At 36.7% G+C, this 24,770-nt stretch overlaps 1 protein-coding gene across 2 annotated transcripts in view; it reads right to left on the reverse strand.

Moving 5' to 3' along the window:
- Positions 1-24,770, reverse strand: part of asic1 (acid sensing ion channel subunit 1) — a 152,550-nt gene that overhangs the window by 43,984 nt on the left and 83,796 nt on the right. Inside the window, exon 1 of one of the 2 annotated variants that reach the window (XM_023954959.1) lies at positions 6,558-7,473. The exons of the other annotated variant lie outside the window; for it this stretch is intronic. Within the exon in view, the coding sequence (XP_023810727.1) occupies positions 6,558-7,217 (660 nt within the window). The 5' untranslated portion in view covers positions 7,218-7,473. Of the gene's footprint in view, positions 1-6,557; positions 7,474-24,770 lie in introns of those variants that run through there. 2 annotated transcript variants of the gene reach the window in all.

Here is a 24,770-nt window from a genome sequence, read left to right on the forward strand (position 1 = left end):
GATACAGGCTGTCTGCCAGTGAAAAACAGGCAAATCTGTACAGGACACGCAAATAGCCTGCAAAAAATGTAAGAATTTTAGACCACTCGTAAGCCCATAGGGCGAAAACGTTCATGCACATTTTCATCCCCCCCCGGCCGTGCAGGATCTTCTTGCACGATCATCTTGGGTTCCTTGTGTGCAGCCCAACTGTCAAAAAAGACGAAATTAGAGTGTAGTTTGTGTGGACATTCTATGTACATCTTACGGGCACTAACCTATCACGTACAGACCCGGTGGTACGGCATTGCGCACGGTCAGTCAGGTTTAGTACGCACACCTAGCTATAAGAACTGGATTGCTGTAGAAAGAGAGCCATTCAACAGCATCTACTGTACGTGTTAACTTACATTATCCTTAAAAATAATTCACCAAACACCCACCACACGCAACAGTCCTAAGTCCAACCTTCATGAGGTTGTTGTAAGAGCCTCAAAGCAACAGCAAGACACACCTGCGCTCCTCTTCACATGCAGCCTCTCTACAACCCTCTACAATCCTGGACAACCCAAAAACCTGCAGCACCCGTACTGGGATTGACCCGTACCGGTGCATGTGTCCAAGGCTTAACCAGTACTAACTACTGTGGTAATATACCGGTAACCCAAAATGTGATGCCAGTTCTAAAAAGGTAAAACAAAGATTCTTGGCTAAAAAAAACTAAAACATATAATAATATAAGACACCCATCTAGTTTGAAGATCTTTAGCTTTAATGAATATCAAGTAAGGAAACGTTTTAACATGCATTTCTTCAGATAACATCAAAAGTAGTTTGTGAAGAGTTTAAATTGTTAATTCTGCACTAAGAAAAGAGAAATTCGTATTTTTAAGTCACTCCTAATCCAATCAAACTTATTCCTGTGAAATCAGAGATTAAGTAGATTAAATAAATTGATATTCTGGAGTCATTCCTTTGTAGGACTTAACGTAAGAGAACTTTTGAAATCTGTCCAATTTAAACAGTCTTGGGTAAAGAAACATGAAGCTTCTGCTTCTTTGGGTTTTTGTGAAGACATTACGAGCAAATGAGTCTTCCTGTCGGAAAGTTTAGGCCTTCCATATGTGTTTAGTCACTGTGTAAATGACTGTAATATATCAGTCGTGTTAAATGTGTGCAGACCTCAGAGATGTTTATCCGTTAGGATTCTGGAAAAAGTAACACCAAGGTCAAAGACTTTTAAACCATTTGTGACAAGAAACTCTTAAGGAAGTTTTTTTTTTTTTTTGGAAATGTTTGAGTTGATTTACAAGTTCTTATCTTCACAAAGTCTGTTCTTTATGTACTGCCAAAAAAGCAGACATCAGAAAAGGGAGAAGCGGGTGTCTGTCACCCAGGTTCCAGAGGGACAGATATGCTAACAGAGACACTGACGGATCAGAGTTTCAAAGACTCCAGCTCTGTTTCCCATTGGACTTATCTAAAAAAGATGTGCGGCACCACTTGTCACCTGGTCCAATGAAAACTGAGAAAATATGAATGAAAAGATTCATGAAGATCCAATGCTGAGGGAGGACACAGGTGCTTCTATTTTACTTAACTCCCTCACATACAAGGATACCAAAGGCACAGCGGTTTTAAAATATATTCTTGTTAAATAGAAAACAAAATCTATTTAAGGCCTTTTTCCTTTTGGTCTGTGTTAATAGATTTAAACTGCTGCTCTCCAAGGTTGCACACTTGTTTAATGGTTTATTCCTATTGCTGCTAATCTTTTGCAGTAAAGGTGAATTTAAAAAATGAGCATCATCAAAGTTGGTTTCATTACGAAACTTTGCTTCTATGAAATCAGTGACTGCTGTTTTAAGTGATGCTTTTGAGTTGAAATGCTCATATTTTTTTAATCAGTGTAGTTCCTGGAACAGCAAACGGTGAACAGAAATACTATTATTACTATTAAACGGAATTGCAATATATGCAAAGGTATGAAAATCAATGATAAATATTATTGTGAATTGTGTTAAAAGATGCTGAAATGTATTTTCCTTGGTGGGGAAAAAAGAACCAGAGAGAAGCAGAGAAAAAGAATGATGAATGAGTTCCTGCAAAATCTGTTCCAATCTAAACAAATCTGTTTGATTTATACTATTTGTTTTTCTTAATCCCCACAGCACACAAATAGAGTTAAATCCCACAGGAAAACACTTCCTTCAGAAGATGCAACCACTGTTGTTGTACTGGCAGCATGCCTATCTCAACATGCAGCTTTAGACAGACAGGGGTCATTGTGGCGCTGATGTGACAATGCTGGTCTGCAGTGGGAATCACAGTTTGGTAAAGAAGGCATCAAGCTTTTTTCCTTATGGATCACTTTTAAACAAAAAGAGAAGAAAGGACATATATTTGTCCAACAATACCATTCAAGCCTGTTTCAGTTCTAACATTTTGTATAACACTGCCCCCTTGTGATAACCGCTTGAGATTATGTCTGTTTGTAGAAACAGATGATATCCGTAAATGTTGTACTTTAATGTTGATAAATTACAGGGGATGTTGAAAGAAGTCACTGTTTATTAAAAAGAATGATAAACTGTAAACTCCAGATATACAAAAAGGTTATATTAAAGGAGTTGGGAAAAAATCTGAGCTGTCTGAGTGAGTAGAATGAATATTTAATGTCTCACTGCTGTCACCTTATAGGGAGCCTAGCATTTCTCCAGTGCATGCCTTAATCACTTCTTCCAGACAGAGCCACTTGTCGTTCTCTATCATACTCCTCTCTCTGACACATGAAATCCATTTTTTATGTGTTCACAGTTGATTGGGTTGGGCTGGGAAAGAGAAACTTTTGGGTTTAAACCCTGTATTAGTGGATAAAGAGGTGCCTAATGCTCAGATTATATGTGTTTAACAATTACCTGGGTTCAGTAACAGTTGGATGGACTTTTTTATTTTTTGCACAATTTATTGCAAGATTTAGCCAAAGCTCCAAAGAATGCAACCGAGTGGCAGACTGGAAGATAAGTAAGAAGATGAATCACTGTTAAAAAAATAGAAAAATCAATTTCCATTCAAAGAAGTGACAGTTCAATTTACCTAATTGGTCAAGGTGCAGCGGAGCTGTACTTCAACAAGTGATAAGATCAAATTGAGTTGAACACTCATTTGGCACTGGCTTAGCTGCTTGCAGCATGAGAGGAGCAACCTTCGCCGCTGCACAGCGCAGTTTATCCGGTTTACCAACATCAGAATTCATATGACACATGCTTAAAGATAAATGCTACATATTTTTATTAGTACGGTCTTCTCCTGATGGTTCCATTAAAGACATGCTGAACATAACACACATATTTTTTAAAGCTTAGAGTCAGATGACAAAAGCAGCCCCGCCCGTGTTTTATTTTTACATTCTTGGAAAGAATATACTTGGTTTTCTTTTTATTCATTTTCTTATCTGTCTGGTAGAAACCAGGCCTGCACTATACAGACTGAAGCTCTTGATGAGATAAGAGAAGGGTGTAATCAGAGCCATTTGCTGATTTGCTTGATGATGCTGAGCTTGGGAGAAAGGCAGGCTGCATTTCATGGACAGGGATGGGAACAGGAAGCAAAGCTCACTGCTCTAAGGGGGGCTCACATTTTGCTCTGGGTTAGAATTGTTGTAACCTGAACGGGTGCTGGCAAAGCTTCTCTATTGACCCAACCCAGCTTGTTTCAGCACAAAGACACACTCATGCATATGCACAAATACCAGAGAGGGAGAAACGGAGATGAGGAAGGAATGCAAAACTCTAGAGACAGAAAGCAATCAATCTTTTCACCTCCCCTGCTCTATGCAGCAACAAAGTCAGTTCAGCTATTAGTGGCTCTTTAGGAGATATAATAAACAGCCAGTACCAGGGGTACAGGAACCCCTGCCGCTGCCAATTTCACATTATGCAAAATAAATGCACTTCACTGATTTGCTATAAAGGAGAAAAAGGAAATATGTGAATATATGCTGAGTGAGTTATCCTGCTGAGGGGCTGCTGTGACTCTGGAAAAGCCGTCATCTTATTAGTGGTTGGATTTCTTACCCAGGACACAGTGTGAGGCTTCGTGTCCTGGACAGCAAAAAAAAGAAAGAGCTAATGTTTTTTCTAAAAAGTGACTGAGCTTAAAAACTTAATAACTTTGAGGTATTTGTTTTGGAAAAAAAGGAGCAACAAAGGCAATGAAAAATATAAATTCATAATTAAGGGGTTGCGGCTCACTGGCTGGAAGAATAATCAATAACATAAATTGCCAATGACTATAATTATTCCCATTAGAAGTGACAGGGAAATAACTACGGTATTTGTCGTTTGTGTTGTTGACATTCTTTATGTAAGCAAGAAAATCAGACCTATCTCGACAAACCAAATGAAACAACGTGAGACACCTCTGATGATAGTTCACATGCACATTTGTGTTGTTAGGTGTTGCTGTGCACAAGCGTAACCAACCCTAGGAAATTATTTTTTAACTGAAATTGGTCCTTTTTGAACATATACAGCCATTTTTATGGTCTAAATCATATTGTAGCAACAATGTGGTTTTAGTTTTCAGATCTAATATTACTTATGAATTACTATTACTGGTTAATTAGAAGACTAAGTTTTTTGAAGCACTCGGACAATTATTCACAAGCCAAACCAAGTTATAAATTAAATTAATAATTTATTGCAGCACAGTCGGGTCTCAGAACATTTTGTCAAAATCAATGACAGCTGACCCTACTTTTCCTCTGATCCATCCCTGACCTAAATATTTCACCAAGTTTTCGTTGGATCAGAGTACTCTTTTATAAACTAAAACTGTAGAAGTTTGCTTGTTTTCCTTCAAAATATACACACAGTGATGGTAGATTTGTTGACTTTATCTTTGCCAGAAATATTTTAAAGCAAAACATTTTCTGGATTGATTGAGGACAAACGTTTTTGTTTAGTTTTTGGTAGGATTCATTCCTTTTTTTTTTATTTCCCCCGACCAGGCTTGTTCCTTTACCCATACTGCAATAAGCAGCAGACACTCCCGTCATGCTCCTCTTCTTGCAGAAGTACACCGGTGCAATGTCATGCTTACAGTTTTCTTTCATTTTCATTCATCTTCAACAGCTTACCTTTGCGAACCTATGTAACTTTTATCTTTGGAGCAGTCACACTCACAATCCAAACCTAAACCCATGTTTATCTGAAGCCTTTAAAGGAAGGTCAGCTGTGGGGACTATTTTTGTTTTTGAATGCAACATCATTGGCTGTTTTAACCATTTCTGTGACAGGTGACACATATTTCAGAAATAAGTATTCATACTCTGGATGTAGTTAACCATTGTATCACTTAGCAGCAAGACAAATAGTAACATTATGGTGCAAAAGTATTATATATGTATTTACACAACCTAGTTGGTATTCTAATCACATTATTATTAATGTCTAGTTTAGTAATCTAGAACACGCTTCCGTTAAATTGAAATAATGAATACAAAAGAAATGAGTCAGCTACATGACTAATAAATTAAACACTTGTTCCTGTTAATTTGATGCTGTTTCTGCATCACTGGAATCAATATTCATTGACAAATACAAGCCAAATAATGTTATTGAATTATGAGAAAGGGCAAGAGTGCATTTACGCATTCACACGTTGATGCTGTTGCAGCTCAAATGGCTTCAGCATATCCATTAACGGTCTGCTCATTCTTTCCAAAAAGAAAATAACCCTCAAAAAGGTCAAAAAATTGGACAAAGCAATAGCTGGATATCATTTACTCTATGCGATAAATCATTATTCCACTTGTGTGCTGTCGGATAGGCAGAATTTGGAGGAAAACACAAAGAGCAGCAATCACAAACCTAAAAAAATAGAGTAAAAGAAACAAGTTTTTTATTTCCTGTGACTAACTCTAACACGTCCTTTAGTGCAACAGTTGCAGTGGCAAATAAGACACTTTGAGTTGTAGAGCTTGCTTGTGTCTGATTTTTTTAAGGCTTTAAAAAAAAACAAGCTGCTAAGAAAACACATACATGTGTAGCTCCTGCAGTGAGAAACGAACACCTTATTTCACTGAAGACAGATGCTCTGAAGGTTTTATAGTTTTGTGTTTTGAGGACATTTTTCTTTTTCATGTCAATCACGTCAAGGTTTCTGTTAAAAACCTTTAGAAATCATAGTTTTACATTCCTATAAATCAGTGTTTTCACCAGTGTGCTGCAGAAAATTATTCATTATTTTACCTAAATGGTCCCAAAAGGATTTACCTTTGCCAGGATATCAGCTCTGTGTTCATCAAAACAGGCACAAATATGCTTTAAAACATGGTTTAAAAAAAAGTTTTTCTTTGTGTTTACATCATTCTTAAACAAAATACTTTGATAAGAATGACTTTATATTGATAATACAGACTGCAACATTCCTTTTTTGTTTTGCTTTTACATTTTCTCTTGGAGATGGTACACTCAAACAACTGATCTGTTTTGGTTTAGAGTTTAATAATTCCACAATAGACAATACTAGTGCACCAATTTTAAAATTTGATTAAAATTAAGTATTTTTTTTACCTCTTTGAAGTTTTCAGGGCCACACTCTAAACCTCGAAAGCTACAATCCAGCAGCATTTCATCTATGCGATGCCGTGTACGGGTGTAGAACTCATCCAAGCTGAAGCGTGAGCCCAGAGGGCGGTCCGGCTCCGGCGCCAGAGCGAACCCCGGTGCCATGCCATCTTCAAAACCCAGCAAGGGACCCATGAAAATCAGGTCGCTGTAGCTCATCTGGGTTTTCCGGACTAGGTTGTAATTGCATATGGTAATGGCAGGAAAGGTCATGTTGTTGGCCACCTTTTCATCCAACAAGGTGATTCGGTCATACTGGCGGTAGTATATGATTCTGTCGGCCACCTGAAGCACGAAAAAGGACAGAGCCACGATAAAGGCCACTGCCCACAAACCCTGGCGAACGCCAAACTTCTTTTCCTCTACAAACACATGGTTGGCTCCATGGAGGGAAGAGTTGCTACAGAAAGTGGCCAAGTCATCCACCTTCTTGTCCTCTTCCTCCTCTTCGGTGTAGTCTTCTGCCTCATTCAGGAAGTCCTGTGAGTCCCCATCACTGCGACTCTTCCTCACCCGCTTGTAATAGTCATCAAACCCGTCTTTGCCGTATCCACTGGGCTCATCGTCAGTGGAAAAGGAGATGGTGCACACGATCCGTACCGGCATGATGGCAGAGGTGAAAAAGAGCGATGCCGACAAAAATGTAAAGCTTTAAAATTCAGAGGAATTTCAATATTTCAGGAAAAAAGTGTCAATTGAAGCTCAAAAGCTGGACAAAGCCCTACAAAAATCAAACACCATGCAGCAGCTGAAGTGCAGGGAGGAACCAAGCCAAAACAGTCAAAACATCATCTGCAAAGAGCTCAAACTGAAAGAAGAACCACGATCCCTCACACTCACTGCAATGCCTTCACTGGGTTTGTCTTTATGTCTTGGGGGCAGAACTATCTCCTAGAAACATTTCCAAACCGAATAGAACATTAGAAGAAGTAGGAGGGGGAAGAAAGAGAAAAAAGATGATGAAGGTTGTTAGGCTGTGTGCAGGACACAAAATACTCCCACTGGAACCAGCAACAGGTCACCACATTGGGGCAGAGTTTCACCATTTACAGAAAAAAAGGGTTGACACAGAATATAAAAGTCGATGAGGTGCAGAAAAAGCACTAACTATATTAGTAGCTTTCTGCTGAATCTACAGTTCACTCTGTCCTCACTCCTCCCCTCAAAATAAAATGATCTTAGCACAGTTGTGTAATCAAATACAAGTGATGCGTGGTACTACTCAACTGCTTAGTAAGGATACGGATTTTTTCACAAATACCTGCAGAAGCTTCTGTTCACTTTTGTTTGTCTGAAAAGTTGTCAGAAGATTCAGAAAAACACGAAGACATAAGTCATAAAAGGGAAAAAAAAAGTGAAATGTATCACTTATTTTAAATCAGGTTTTCCATTTACTAGTTCACTTTTTTTAATCAAACAGCTCATTTTGCAGATCTAACTCAAATTACAAATCCCAGCATACCTGCAAGCAGTGAAAAGCAGATTAAGTGAAAGCAAATATATCTAAGAAGCAGAGAGGAAAACATCTTAAATGGATCCTCTCATGGTGAAATATGATGGTAAGTGCAATAAATGATAAACAATTCCCAGAGGTGGTGTTAGTTGCGGTATGAAACGGAAATGTATGAGACCAATCTATCTGCATTGATCCGGCTCCATTAAACAGGCTGAGATTATTTTCAGGAACATGACGCAGCCAGAAAATGAAACGTTAGATGACGGCGCTCTTAACAATAGATATGTAATGACAGCACATTTTATGTGCCAGGAAGCCGCATTAAACCTGTAATACCATTTAAGAACACATTTACCCCACCAATGTGTTTTGGTAGACATTAGCACAGTTAAAGCCTGAAGGGAGGGGGTTGCTGAGACACCAGACTCGGTCAATATGCGTTTAGCCTCGGCTGTAAAGTCGATCTATCAGAGCACAAACAAAAAAACTACTGAGGTGTAATTGTATGATCTCCTATGTAGAGGCTTGCTCAACAGCATGGTGGCCTGCTGGCAGCTCCTGCATATGCATTCAAGATCAGTATATAGCCTGCAGGATCTCTGCTGACCGAACAAGAAGGTCACACAGCTCCCTCAGCTTCAGTCCCGCAGCAACTGCATGAATATTCCCTCAAAATAACACAAGTTGGAGTTGGCAGAAGATGGTGAGCTGTAAAATTGCTGTGGGCAAAATTAACTACATTACGGCACAAAAGTTTATTTTTCTGTGTAAAAATACAACAAAAAATTGGTTTGATCTTTTGTAGAAAAAATATTTTCACTAAGTTCTGAGTGCAGACAGGTGAATGCAAATGAGGTTTATTCAGATGTATTTAATATTAATATAACTTTAATATGAATTTATTTAATATGAAAAATTTCATTTAGCAAACTACAAGCTCAGTGCAGAAATGCACTCTCATTGTCTCATCCCCTAAATAAGCTTCCCAATAAGTCTTTCTTTTTAAATTATTTCACTAATTCTCCACCAGGGGGCAGCAACAGGCCATTGGTAATCTTGTAAAATTCCCAATGAGCTGAAACGTTTACTTTTCTATGAAAGCAGTCTTTACTTTGAATACTCCACATATAAATAAATAAACAAATAAATAATTAAAAGTATCAAAAACAAAACTTGAAAAGGTGAATTAGGAGTATTCAAGAAAGATTGGACAAAAACAAAACTGAAAAAAAAGACCTTGAAGTTCACTAAAGACGCCTGCCAGCTTTCATGTCAGCAGGAACATTTCCACACTAACTAAAACAATAAAACAGTTTGATTTCTTTCGAAGTAAAAGATACTAATCAATAAAATGTCACATGAAAAACTGATGGTTTGCACTCTTCATTTCTCTTTTGATTCAACATGTAGGACTCAAAAGGGAATAGGATTCAAGACTGTCTGTTATAAACAAATACTGGACTTAAAGTTTCCCAGCTGTCGCATGAAAAAAAGCACTCAGTGCATTGGCATGCTACATCTGACGGCACACAGGTTTGTGGTGGAATAGGACTCAAAGCCTGGCAGATCAGGCTTGTGACAGGAATTTAAACTTTAATGAACAACTAAAGTTATACATGACAACACTTGAACGGTAAAACCCAGAGGAAAGATGAGACCAAAAAAGTGACAAAGGAAAGGTCAAAGATGAACTGAAAACCAGAATTTTAAATATAATATGGGATAATGAACTAGCAGAAAAGGGTTGCAGTTTGCCATCAAATAAAAGCTGAACAGCTGAGGAAAACTCAAGAACTGAGAACAGCACAAAGCTGAGGAAACATAACTAAAGTTACTAATTTTCAATTTCCTTTTTTTTGTGATCAATTTACATCATTGACAAATTAACTAAAAACTGAAGTTTCGATACGGATTGCAAAAAATGCAAACTATCTACAGAAAAGCTCAAGTTGTAAAATATCTGATTTATATGTAAAGCTTTGTCAACTGAAACTTGTTTGTGCTGAAAATTGCTCTTTTTCTAGCTAAATATTCAAACTAGGAAGTGTGACAGAAAACCTCTGTTGTCATTGCTTAGTTTGTGACATTTCTTTCTTGTTGAGCACCCTTTTTTACTGCAAACAGTGATGGCTGATTTTTATTCGAATTCAAAACCAAACTTTGTCAGAGCCGAGAATCCTGAGGCGTAGCCTGACATGAACTTCCCCACGAGTGTAACTTTGAGTTGCAACAGCAAACAGCATTTGCTTTGTTTTCACTGACACATTCACATGGTTTAATCATCAGTAATACTCAACGCATTGATTGGAAAACTCAATAGTGCAAGTTATGAAATTTAATTCTAAAACTTGTTGAATGCCTACTTTATATTTTAAAAATTCTGCATATCCTGGATCGATTTTTAGTCAGTGAATCGGTCATTCAAAATGAGCCAACATTGACTAAGAATCGTATCCGCAGTCACAAATTATGATATTATTTGAATCGTTTCTAAAATGAATCGCTAAGAATCAGCCTCCAGCTGCATTACTGTAAGCCCAATAATTATGAATTTGTGACTTTTTTATTTTTATCAAACTATAGTCAAATATCTTCTGGAGAAAAAAAAGCTCTTCTAATATAAAGAACAATTTCAAATCATTTATATAATTTCCTAATTATAATTCAAATCTCTGGTTTTGCTTGTGTATTTTGATAAAGTATGTATTCATTCACATTTTACTACCTTTAAAATGTATATTTCTCATTTTGAGGTAAAAGTATGAAGCAGAAGTGACTTTTCGGTAATTTTACATTTCAATTTGGATCTAAGTTAAAACCTGGAATTGAATACAGAACTAGAGGTAAAATTCATTAGTTCCATCTTTTTTGGCTCAGGTCAAAAGGTGGCAGTGTTGTGTTAGCATGCTGGTGAAATTGGCCACAGACACAGCATACACCCTTGGGGCTGAGATTTCAACAAGGTCCTGCATTTTGCCATGGTCAAGAAGAGCACAGGGCAGATGAGAGGAGAGGTTTAACACTCCCTTTCAAGTCCCTCTCTTCTGCTCTGCTTACAGCTAGGATCGACCTGGCGTTGCCATGGATACATCCAGGCCGTCAGCAAGGGAGCGTGCACAAAGCCCATTACTCAGAATATGCATGCAGTCACACATGCACATGCATGGAAACAAACACACAGTCAGAAAATCATTAGAAAGAACCTGAGCACAAACACACAGCAGCAGAGAATTATCCGGTCTTTAGTGTTTTCACCTAACTTATGTGTTTTTTCAGAAACGGGATTGTGGCCTGGGTTGGAACAACAAAAAACACAAAGGAACAAAATTAAGATGTCTAAAAAGCTGACATGCAGAGGCAATAATATTACTTCCATGAGGGCAAAGCTCAGTCAATAGCCTAGCATTCATGTTCCGAAGTTATTGTGAGATTCAATGGATCTGGTCTGTGCAGAAAAACAAAACAAAAAGCAAGTAAACAAAATCATGCCAGTCTATTCCCAGAAGATGCTGAGATAAAATGAAGAAGAGGCCAGAGAAAATTATGCTATTCTCAAAAACACAATAGTCTTTAAACAGAAGCCATCTCAATCTCAATGTTGTATGCAGAAACTTTCCCTCTGAGAAAAACGATTACAGATGAGAACAATATTGAGTTTTATTTCTTTATTTGTTCTTAACTGAGACATTACGACAAACAAGCCTTTTTCTATTTAACTAAAATGCAAAGGTGATGTTACACCATGACGTACTCCAGGCTGCAATACATTAGTTTACTTTAGAACAGAGAATAAAACTGCACTTGTAATCAGGTTATGACTAGTCTTAGGAGGCCAGATCTTTATGGTTGGCTGTCAGGAACATAGCTGGAAAGAATCATTTCTCATAAAAAAAAAGCAAGCAATCACCTAAACAGAGAAGAAAACAAGAAATCCATAAAAATGTGTAAGTGCAACTGAACAAAAACTCAAATTTACTTTTGAATAACTGATTAAAATGTAAAACAATGAAAATGTGTTTTGAAATATATTGGATTCAATCCTTTTTTATTCGCCGTTTTTTATTGACCCACTCCAATGAAAAACATGTTTTTGGAGTTTTTAACATGCTCTTGTAGGATTTTTCTCATGATGGGGAATATATATAACGAGAGTTAGGATTAAAATGGCATGTTTGAGTATTTTTCTATTTAAATTGTTGTGAATCAGGAGTAGATGAAAAACTGCCATTGGAAAAAGCCTTTAGCAGTGAAGTAGGTGCCACAATCGGCAGGACAGAACTATGTCCTAGAAAAACTATGTCCTAGAAAACAACAGGTTTTAGTTATGTTGCCTGGAAATGGCATAATCATAATTAAAAGACCAATGGAAATGGTTTTAAAATAGATCAAAAGGTGATTAAAGTTGGCCATCAAGATGTTAACAATGAAATTCTACCAAAGATATGATGTCATCTAATAATAAAGCATCAACGTCCCAACAAAAATAAATAAATAAATACATTAAAGAAAAACGTACATATTTTCAGTTTTTCCGACATTCTTAAACAATTGTGAAAACTGTCAAACTGCTGCATGTCAGGCAGCAGCTGACAGGCTGCTACAGATTCAGTAATGACAGAGCCATGGTCTGAAAGTGCTGAGTGCTGTGGTGGTGTCCTGGATCAAACGGGTTCTTCAGCACACCATCAATAACTCAGTAAGTCATCAATGGTTATGGATGTGCAGAATGTAGCGGGCACCAGGACAGCTACAGCACCAACTGTATGGTTGGTGGAGTTTTACTTTGTATCCCCACCTTATGCTTCTTGACCTGGCAACAACAGTGTGGTCAACCGCAGAGTGCAGCCAATAAAAAAGGTACTAAACCATACTGTGCTGTTCCTACAGTGATTTAGAGGGGTTGGCTGGAGATTACATTTAGCAATATTAGTATAGAAGACTGGAGGAGATAGACAGCAAATACGTCCAGTTCTGTAATGATTTGTGGTTAATAGCAGACTGAGATGCAGTAATGTTGTTAAGGCTTGAGCATTGGGGGCTGTATTGACAATTGATGCCAGATGGGATAGAAGCAGTGATGGATGGTTGTGATGAATAGATACATAAAACGCATGCCTTTCCTATCAATAAAATCCATGGAGCTAGCACCCTGTCCTGATTGGGGTCAAGACCAGGGGAGTCTTCTATCTGGCTCTGATTGATATGTGGAGCACAAACAGAACTGGGTTAGAGGGCAACAACGGCAGCTCCCTGATTAGCTCTCATCCTTGCTGCTGCATCAGCTCGCCTCTGATTCTGACTATCAATGAGACTGACCCTTACCTCCACTGCGAGGTGTCCTCCATCTCGCATCTTTCCTGTTCACTCATTCCAAGTCCAGCCACTGCAGGTTCATTTCTGCATGCCTCACCCTGGCTTTATTTAGCAAATCTCCCCTTTTCCTAAACTATCTCTATTGAAGTGAGAGGAGATGAAGTAATAAACCTTATGGGGTACACAGTTGTCAAGAAGAATTGTTTTATGTATTTATAAGGTTTTCTTGAAGCCAAATTAAACCACTGGTAAAAAGTTTAAATGATTTTATCAAATCCGTGACACTGCCTGTTTTCAGGACCAATTTATAGAAGGTAAATATTTTCAAACAAAACCAAAATATTTTTAAGATTATTAAACAGATTTTAGTCAGTTTTGTTGGTCTTGAGCAACAATTTTGCCACAATAAAGTGTCTTGCAAGAAAAATAATCTTTTTAAAGACCTACTCCAAAGAAAATGATATTTTTGGAGTTTAAACATGTTCTTGTGGCATTTTTCTGATGATGGAGGACCTATATAAAGAAAATTGAGGTTAAAACTGCATTTCTGAGTATTTCTTTATTAAAATTGTGCTGAATCAGGAGCAGATGAAAAAACGTTGTTGGAACAAGCTTGTAGGTGTGACGTAGAAGCTACTACTGCAGGCCACGAGTGCCTTGCTGCGGTCCATTCAGATGCATCCACTTGGAGACAAAATGATCCATGCACGTCTTTGTTTTCCTCGTCTGAGCTGGTTTCTGGCTCAAAACTTTACAGCTAGCTAGCCCCGATGTTGCTTGCCATTTTTATTGCACTGCTACTGTTAGGTTGTGTTGTAAGGGGCTGTAAGATTGCGGGAAAGAGTGTAAACAGATGAAAGATGTGAATGAGGCAGGCTTACTCAGTTCCGCCCACAACTCCTGCCGCTCTAAAGAAACTATTTCCTAGAAAATGACAAGGTCTTTGGCAAAAAACCTAATAATCAGGATAAAAAGACCACTGGGACGCTTTTACCATAGATCAAAAGATGACAAAAGTGGGACTTTAATTTTTTTTCTTTTGTTTGCTTTTTTTGGAATAACTGGCATTTATAGAGACGTTCAGTTTGCATCCTTGTCAACATTATTACTAAATTTATTTTAATTCAGCCTGTCAAAATGATTTGTCATCACAGGAAAGAGTTATCTTCAACGCAAATCTTCAAAATTATAAAGGTTTTTTAAACATTCTTTGTCATTATTTTTTACTTCAATTTGTTTGGATATTGTTATGCATGTTAAATGACTTACATATTTTTCGTCCATACTTGTGTTATGGACTTTAGTTCCTTTTTCTCTTTTGTTGAATTGTTGTCTTTGACTCTGGCTGCAGCACAGGCCCCAAACTGATTATTCAGCTTCATTCAGCTGAGAATATCTGCTTTTCATTTAAGTACAGAGTACTTTTTTTCCACATACAATGCTTGTTAAAGCAGTTTTTTCATGTGAAGGAAAACCTTTTTACATGATTCAAACCCTAAACTCTACACTTTCAGAAGGATTTCCATCAGAAGATTGCTTAATCACCAAAACGTAAAATGTTTGATTTTTGTCCTTTTGCATTTTCCCATGTAGCTTCACTGACATTAGTTGTGTTACTTTGCTCAGCAGACAACCATACCAGAAAATCTGCAACAATTCAAAAAATTAGAACTTGCAACTAATGTGAAAGAACACGCCAATAATTATCTCTCTGATACAAAAGTAGCTAGACTCAATGGATCAGCAAAAATAAATCCCTGAGGTGTGTTTTAAGAAAACATAGGTGATGCTGCACATACTCAGCTGTGGAATTTGCATGATTCTGTTTGTAGAAGAATCAGAAAATGCATGTTAGGGTTTTTGTATAGTGCACTTTAAGGTAAGAAGTTGAGTGAAAAATGTTGTCATTTATATTTCCATGCGCAGCAGGTAGGAAGGATGCAATGAGAAAGGATATTGATGCCCTTTTTTCTCAAAGTGAAAAGAAAAAAAAAGTCTTCTGAGGAAAAATAGATTAGATTTTGGTTTGAGGCCTTCCGAACTTTATGCGTGTACCAAATTTACTTCAGGTGGTGCAGGTGATTTTCTTAAATGGCATATATTCATGCACTTGTTGCCATTTTGCTTCTTCTGACTTCTTCCTAATGTTGTCAACACAGCAGTTAAAAGAATCATTTCACAAGTTTTGGCAGTCGACGCCTCACACCAGCTCCTGTGTGCCGGAGCACATCTTTGCTTCACTGAGAGCCACGGGGCAAACAAGCAAGAGCACTGATAATGAGGGACATGATAGGGCTGGTTGCGTGCACATAAAGTGAACTTCAGATGAGCGTTGTGACTGCAGTAAGTGCTCCGCAGTGATTTTTCTGCCTGTCTGTCTGTATCTGTCTTACTTAGGATTTTAAGGCAAACAAAGTCGTGCCTGCATGGGGGAGGGCTTTATCACTCCTGCAAAATGTAGTGAACCTGTTAAAAGCCTTTTTTTCTTTTCCCTTTATGACAGACTTTGACTGTCAGCTGAGGCCGGATCCACCTATCTCATCACAACAGCTCTCATGTGACACCGGAGTGGAAGCACCTGGTGCATCTTTGCCTTTAACTATTTACAGATGGTCAAACAGGGCAGATAAGGGAGAGACAAGAGAAATAGCAAAGAAGCAAAGATTGCATACTTGATGTCAAAGCTTATGTGTATTTGTCATGTCAGAAAATGTGATGGGTGCTCTATGGAGGAGTATAAAAGGACAGTTTAGGAGTCCTTTAATTTATTTGCAAAACTCAGAGCTAAAAAGACTTGAAGAAGTCATCAATGTTTCAGACAAGATTCCTTTTTTCAAATAAAATTATACTCTGTCAGAAATTTGGACAGTTTGTGCAGTAAAAAAATCTCTTGGAGGTTGGTGAGCAACTTTGATCAGAAAGGCTTCGGTAATGGATGGTGTCACTCTCCTGTCCTGTCCGTCCATCTGCTGGCATGATCACTGATCAGCCTGATGCACTTTCACATTTACTGCCTTATACATGCTAGCAAGTCGAAAATTAGCATATCAGCTGAAGGAAAATCAATTGCCGTCTCTCAGCGGAATAAGTCGACGGAAAGTCAAAGCCACACTTTAGTCAGCCAAGCCACTGTGGGATTAAAAAAATGTTGCTGTGAGACTGTTTTCTCTCTGTAAATGTCAAAATACCGATAGAAGCGGGATTATGAAAAAGTAAATGTGTGCAGAATTGCAAGTGGATGAATTTCATATTCTTCAAATGCTGGTGCCTTTGTCATTTGATTTATTATCAGCTTTTTCTGATAGTCATCAGGGGTTGGAAAAGTCTAGTTTAAATCTTTCAAAAATCATAAAGGTTTTTTAACAGTTCAACAACAGTGGAAGCAACAATATTTAATCAAATTTGCATTGAATAAAACTGAAACTGCATGTTATGAATAAAGCTACATTTAAAACAGCTGTCTGTATCGTTCTTGTGTTTTTTATTCCACTGCAATACTGAGTTTACAATGCAAGAATCCACAACAATAAAATAATAATAGTTTCAATGATTCCTTCAGACCTTTATCTTTGACAAGATTCTAATGCAAAGGCCTGCATTAAAAAGGATGCCCACTGATTTGTACATGGCTCAATTACAAATGAGCTGAATTTGTGACATGCCCCTTAGCTGCACTAGTAAAACCAACCAAATTTCTAATATAAGAATTTTCTATTATTTTTTACTCAACGTCTATAGTAAGATCGAAAATCAGAAAGCCATAGTTACTTAAAAACTAAGATTTTCTGTAATTTCTGACGATAACAGTTACAACCAGAACATATACATATATATATATATATATATATATATATATATATATATATATATATATATATATATATATATATATATATATATATATATATATATATATGTATCATTACAACCTAAAACAGCAGTATAACAACTGTAAGATGCTGTTTACATTGTGTTGACCAGTGTAGAATTAATGATGTCCAAAGATGCTGTAACTGTTTGCAGAGTAGATGATTAAACCTGAGTAAAATACAACAATAAGCCTATTTTATTTTTTAGGTATTTGTTTATTTATAGGACGTAATAGGATAGAGGAACAATTCAACAAATGCTAAGATCTTACACCAGGAAAAATAAGCAAGAACCTAATAAAATCTCTAAAATGTCATTGTGTTTTAGCAAAATACCAAAGTACAGCATCAATGACATTCTGATTTGTGTTCTAAAGCAGCTTCTTATGGTATGCCACTGCTAATCAGCAACGATGACCATGTCTTAGTGAGACAATAATGTGCTGACCACTACAAACATGACACTGACTGAGTTATAATACTCACTGCCACATCTGCTTTACAGTTCTTTTAGAAAGGGTGTTTAAGCTAATTTTTGGCCCTTAAATAACTTGCTAAGTCCTCCCAGTCAGTTCAGCTGAAGGGTGATCAAAGCAAACTTTTATAAAGTTCTTTCAAACTCCCTGAGAAACGCTGTGACGCTTTATACTTTCTGTTTTCCTCCTCGGCCCTGACGACTTGTAGTTTTAAGATTAGAGAGCTATCAACCCGTGAAGATTAGAAACTGAACGGGTCCTGACAGGCACTCTCCTCATAAGATTTAGCATTTCCACATCCCAAATAAGGGCCAAGAGGCTGATTAGAAGGGGCCAAAATCAATATGCCCTCTTCGTTCCCATGCTTAGATGAAGCCTGAGGCACTAAAAGAGGGTCAATGATTTAGTGCATTTCCAGCTGACAGAAATTAATAAACATGAAGGTGTAGAAGTGTGGTATGTATGGGGTTTACATCAGATGGGTGAGAATGATGAGCTCAGTTAATTCAACCAGCGCATGAAGATGGAAGGTCACCTCTATTTTGTTTCGGCAAAGTAATTGTTCACTTCCATTTTAGCCATGCCACCCTTTCCTTCATGAGCTATTTGTAAATATCTGCAGCATTTTCTTCCGTCTAAATGTTTTCTTCTTGCAGTAAAACCTGAGAAAGCAAATGAGTCCAATTTCTTTAATATTGGAACAACTATAGCTTTTGGAAACAGATTAAAATAAAATACAGTTATTTTCAGGAGGGAGTGAGAGGAAGTTAAATAAAATCCATGAAAGAGAAAAACAAGTGCTCAGAAAGGAACCACACATATTACTACACGATTAGATACTTGTATTAGTGTTCCATAGACTTGGTGTGTTCTTCTACCACCATGTTCCATTTTTAAATCCCAAGCTTAAAGCATATGAGGTAGTTATAGCTTACAGAGTAAAGATTGTCTTGTTAAATGACATAAAGATGGCCCTGCCTTTTGTCCAAATCCTTTTGCCCTGAAAACTTATCCTTTTTGTAATCTTTTATTATTTCATCTTCTACTATTACTGATTCAGAGGTTTAGTGGAATTTGATTAACCCTAAACCATCTTTTTTTTTAAGTTTGGTGAAAAATCATCAACACAAGGAGTGAAATAATTGCAGTTTTTAAAATCCTGTCTGATCACCTCATTCTTCTTTAGGAACTCTGATTTGTGGGTTGTATGAAATAAATTCAAGGAGAGAAAAAGGCCACGCCGTAAAAGTGGCTCCTGCTTTATTAAGACTCTGGGCTGACAACGCAGGATATTATAATAAGAGGAGAAACTGGCTGAAATACAGTCAACCAGATGAAGTCTGTAACATGCTTTTCATCAGGCAGAAGACTGGTGCTCTTCAGATACTTTACAAGGAAAGACTCAGGGAAACTTCTTCATAATGGCTGACAAAAAGTCTGTAATGACGAGGTTGGCTTTGGTGTCACCCAAGAGAAGGTCTACTTTCTAAATGAAATGATTCAAATGATTATATGATAACTAACTGCATCTGGGGATTTTGCTGGTGTGTTGTTGATATGATGGTCATGTTCAGTACGTCTTCAGGGAGTGCTAACTGGTTTCACGTTCACATTAACTGACATGTATAGAAATGTAAACCTGAAAGTTATTTTTATGGTTCCTAAGAGAAGAACGTGATCACCAGTGTTTTGTAGATGTTTGGGTTGTCTGGTTATGAACCGCATCCTAAAATGAAACATGGAACTGTACCAACATATAAATGGGTTCTAGTTGAGACCTGATAGGTAAAGTGTAAGATTTTAGGGCCTAGTTTACATTTCATTTCATCGCTTAATCCATACTTTAGTCATTTTCTATCTATTGTAAAAGTGTTCCAAGTGGTCGTTTAGTTTTTATTTATTATGTTTTTAGCCAAAATCCACAAACCTGTGTTGTTTTCTAGGACAGAGTTTCTGCAGAGCGGCAATAGTTCATTAAAATTTGCCTCTTTGGTGCAGAGTAAGCTTGCCTTTACTTCCCGACATTCATCAGTTTACACTATTTCCCACTAGCTTACACCCCCTCTCAATCCCAACCTAACATTAGCACTGCAACAAAGATGGCAAGAAATATTAGAATTCTCCAGTCGTACAGTTTTGAGCTTTGGACGAGGAAAACTAAGACGTACATGAATCTAGTTGTCTTCAAGTGGATGCGGAGAATGGAGCACAGCAGGGACTTGTGCCTTGCCATGGTTGCCTCTGCGCCACTGCCACAAAGATTTTTCTAACGGCATTTTTTCATCTACAACAATTTAAATTAACAAATACTCAAAAAATGCAATTTTAAGGTTAAAAAGAAAATTAAGCTTATTTCCCACCAGAGTGGGTCTTAAAATCAGAAAATAATGTGTTTGGTTGTGTCCAACCAACATGTATACATCAAGACTTATGAAGTCACCAGTCCATTTACCATTTACAACATCTAACACATAATTAACTTATACATTTCTAGATATTGTAACCTTTCAATTATGTTTATAAAACCTCCAAATGAATAATGAAAATAATAGTAAAGTCAGTCCTGCAAACTATTGCAAATCGTCATTTTTTTAAGATTTACCAAACACTGCAAAAATCCATTTCAACATTTTTTATAGTTATATCAAGAGTGGAACAGCAAAAACCTAAATATACCCTGAAAATACTGTTTCGGAAACAAACTCTATTTTGCACATTTTCCTTGCATTGTACAAAATTACTGTATGTGTAAACAGCAACAGAAACACAGTCTTTTGGCTAAAATGAGATAATTCTGTGCCTTTGGTCACTGCTCTGGTTGAGAAATCAGTAAAGAAAAAGAACATTGACACCCTAAGCCAAACTTTTTTACATTGCCTGAAAGTGGTGCCGTGAGAAGAAGTGAAAGGCTGTGATTAAACACAAACAGAGACATTGATATTCCACTCAGGACCTCAAGACTCTGCCAAAAGAGAGATGGGGGTAAGACGCGGAAGAGGGGAAAAACTGAAATGTATTACTCAACGTCAGTAATGACCCCAAACATATAAATCACAAGGAACTAAGGCTGTTACTGGGAAAATGAATCAGACTCAACTATAGAAGGGGAGGGGGTTTGATGTGAGCATATGAAGCTTGAAGGCAAACTGTGACAAAATAAGGTGGGGGAATAGTACGTATCACAGCACTGCAGGCTTGCTGTATATCAAATCAATTTGATAACTGACCAAATTTAGTGTTTTATACTGAATTAATTATAAAATTGTTAAAGAATTTTAATGTAAACATTGTTGATACTATAAAATTCTGTCAAAGTTAAAATAAAATAGAAACCACACATAACACACATTGGTCTAGATTTGATAATAAAAACTACAGAAAGTCTTAAAATCAAAAAGAACAAACAATTATTTTTTTCAATTAGTAGTAATTGTGATGTAATGCATGTTAGGTTTAAGACATTATTATCATTACTCCAATTCTGTTTGTAGAGTTTTAATGTTAACATGTTCTATCCAAATTCTGATGGCCATTATTATTTTAATAATCTCTTTTTTGACTGCTGTTTAAAATTTGGCTTTTTTGTCTATAAAGCCATAAGCAGAATTATATAATTTAAAAACATGCACTAAAAAAAAAGTTTATCTTATGCACTCTTATCTGGTATTACACACAAAGATTTCTGACATTTCAGACTACCAGTCGTAACAAAATCAACACATGATCAAGATGCTTTAAAAGCAGTTAGCCAAAGATGCCAGATGAATGGAATTAAAAGCTTCTAGCTTTAAGTTTTTTTACTGACATTGACGTCTGGTTTGTAGAGAAGCTAACAAGAAACCGGCAGTAAAGAAATAAGCAGTAAAGCTACAGTATGTTCAAGAAGAGTTTTATGAGACAAAACAGCCTTCAGTTTACCAACACATCAAAACATGTATTGATATGCAAGATGCTGCTGTAGGGTTATTTAAAATTGGTTTAATACCAGAGTTTGGGACCTGTTTTAGTGTTTCTTGTTTAGGATGACTGTTGGAAAACAACATTTTTTTCCCATGCAAATCACAGTTGTTAAGAAAGAAATAGAAAAAGAGACAAAAAAAAAGGAAAATTACATACTTTTTTGACTGCACGGTCTTCGTACATTCAATGTTTTTCAATGCATAACAAATAATACTTGAAAATGTAGCCTCTTTTCCAGTTCACATAACAGAAAAATAAGTAATTTAAGGTTTTTTGGAGGTCAGTATAAAATTCATTCAAGACTGCTGTCCCAAAATCAGCAAGTAAAATCAAAACGAATTGATCACAATCAGTTTCCCACTAAAGATTTGGAACACTTTTATATGCAAACTTTAAAACGAACCACAAAGCATGGATGTTTTTCAAACTTCTTCAGCATGTTTTTTCAAAGAGTTTCAATGAATCTCTCGGAATTCTTTCTCTGATTTGACTGAAAGCTCTTCGATGAGAAAGTGCCCATTACTGAGCACCCATCTGAGTGCAATGTATTTGCAGTTTGAAAGCTGCATTTTATAATTTGCATAATATGCATATAAATTGATGAAAAAGTACAAGAGACTAAGAACACTGTGTCTTATATTTGTTTGGTATGTAACACTGAATGCTAGAACTGAGTATTTATAAAGATTAAAAATGATAAAAATGACATTGGAAGTGATTTTTACATTTTGAATAATAGTAAAAATTTACAATTTTGCATTCTTTTTTTCTAAGAACGTGTTATTTGCACAAACTTATTGACAACTTTTTTCATAATGAGGTCTTACTCCTGCTTTTTCTTATTTTCTGGTATTCTGTTGAGTTGATTGTTCTTTCCTTTTTCACTTTTTACCATATCTGCACCACCAACATTCACCCACCTTTGGCCATCTTCCTCATCTTTCTCATAATCTCCAATTTGAACCTGCCTCAGGTATGCATCCGTCTAGTGTGATTGAGAACTAGCCACCCAAAGCAGTTTTTCTTGCAGTTTTTAGATACGTTTTTTTTTTCCTTTTTCAGCGCTGGCTTTTGAGGAAAGTCCCCATGGTAGAAATACATGTGTTTTGTCATGCACAGAAGCAGAGCAGAATGATATGCATTAGTATTTCTCAATTTAGTTGTCTCAGCTGCTACAATCTTTACAGTCAACCGGCTGCTGGGCTGTCTGACCTTTGTGGACACACGTGATGCACCATAATGTGCTTTGCTCTAGTGCTGGCCTGCTTTCAAAAATATGTACAGATCCTTTAATATTTATGATTAAAAAATGTTATACTGTAGATGGAATCCTCTTCGCAGTGTAATACATGAACTGTATGTTCTAAGAATGGCTGGAGATAAGGTTTGCAGCGAGCTGGACCAAACAAATTCATCGACCACACTACACAGCTCCTAGATACCGACACGAGCTGGATGTAATCACAGAGTGCCGATGCACTTCTACAAGACTACTGTGTGTGGCTTCCCTGAAAACAAGATAAACCTAATCTATGTTCATGCCACAAGCAATGTTGAAGAAAATCCAAAACCTCCCCTGGTTTTCAATAAAAATGAGACAAGAAGGTATTCAAAAATTAATTAATTACACAAAGGTTTTAAAAATAATAATCAGTTTGGGTTAATTTCTTTTTACAAGTACACAGTTTTGAATTTATTTGCCTGTGGGGAAATTAAATTATCCTGTGGCAAAACCATAAAAAACTGCACCTCTTCTAAGAAATATGGAAATTCATGGGAATAGTAATAATAAATTGAACAACAAGCATGCTGGGGCAGTTAAAAAGTCTACAACAAAAACAAAAAGTATTACTAAAATTGACATCAAATATGTATGCAAAGGTAAATGTGAGACTTCTGAGAAAGTGTTCAAGAATTATGTCAGATGTTACGAATCATGACAGGCAGAGAAGATGTGTTTTACTTTCTACTTCCACAGCATTCAATAATTGATCAAAAGAAGAGTAAAAAAAAAAAAAAAGAAGTCCGGGAATTTATTCAGGAGTCCATCATAAAACAAAGGATGACTGGACTCACTGGAGTCAAGTTCACTGTACTGACTGAAAAGAAATAAAGCACAGCATCCTGCAGCTTTTTGTCTAACTGTATTAGGTAAATGCATCGGGATAAAAGCTGGAATGCACTCCCATTCCTGCTTTAAAGTAATATCCCAAAGTTTTAAATCAAAATGTTTAGGCCAATTATTTTCCTTCTATACAATAAATTAATTTACTGGATATTACCTGTAAAAATCATTTAACTTTTAGTGAATAGCATTTATGATACTTGAAATTCCAGAATTGTAAACGCTTGAGAACAACTGAAACGTCACAAAAAACATTGATTTCCTTTCACCAGGTTTTTCAAATCAAACTCCGATCATCTTTTGATCGATCTTAAAAGCGTTCCCAGTGGGCTTTTCATTATGATTATGCCGTTTTTAAGCCCACCCCCATTTTGCATCACCAATGTGTTTGATTCTGAAAACAACAGATGGGTTCTCCTGATAGCTTACAGCCCCTCACAACCCCGACCTAACATTAGCAGTGCAACAAAAATGGCGAGCAGTCTAAAAGCTACTCATCCATATAGTTTTGAGCTAGATACTACCTCGGATGAGGAAAACGAAGACGTGGATAAGTTAGAAAGGATTGTTACTTCTGTGTCACGACTACAATCTTTTTCAAATGGTAATTTATTGTCTGTTCCTGATTCACAGCTATTTGAACAAACAAATACTCTAAAATTTAGAGCTTAATTCTGTATATCTATGTCCTTCATCATCAGAAAAATGCCACAAGAACATGCTAAAAACAACCAAAACACAATTTTCATTGGAGTGGGTCTTTAAGCAGCTAAAAATGTATAAAAAACAACATAACCATGAACATATTTAGCCTTTTTTTCCTATTTAAAGACATAAACAAGATTGGAACTCCAATACAGATGTGCAGAAAAATATTTTTTATTTTTAAGGCAGCTCTACTGCTTGTACAGAGTAAAAAAGGTTGAAAGCTTCAGGCACTTTGTTTGCTTTGGGAGAAGA

This window comes from Oryzias latipes, chromosome 5, assembly GCF_002234675.1.
Source record: "Oryzias latipes chromosome 5, ASM223467v1".
Classification (NCBI taxonomy): domain Eukaryota; kingdom Metazoa; phylum Chordata; class Actinopteri; order Beloniformes; family Adrianichthyidae; genus Oryzias; species Oryzias latipes.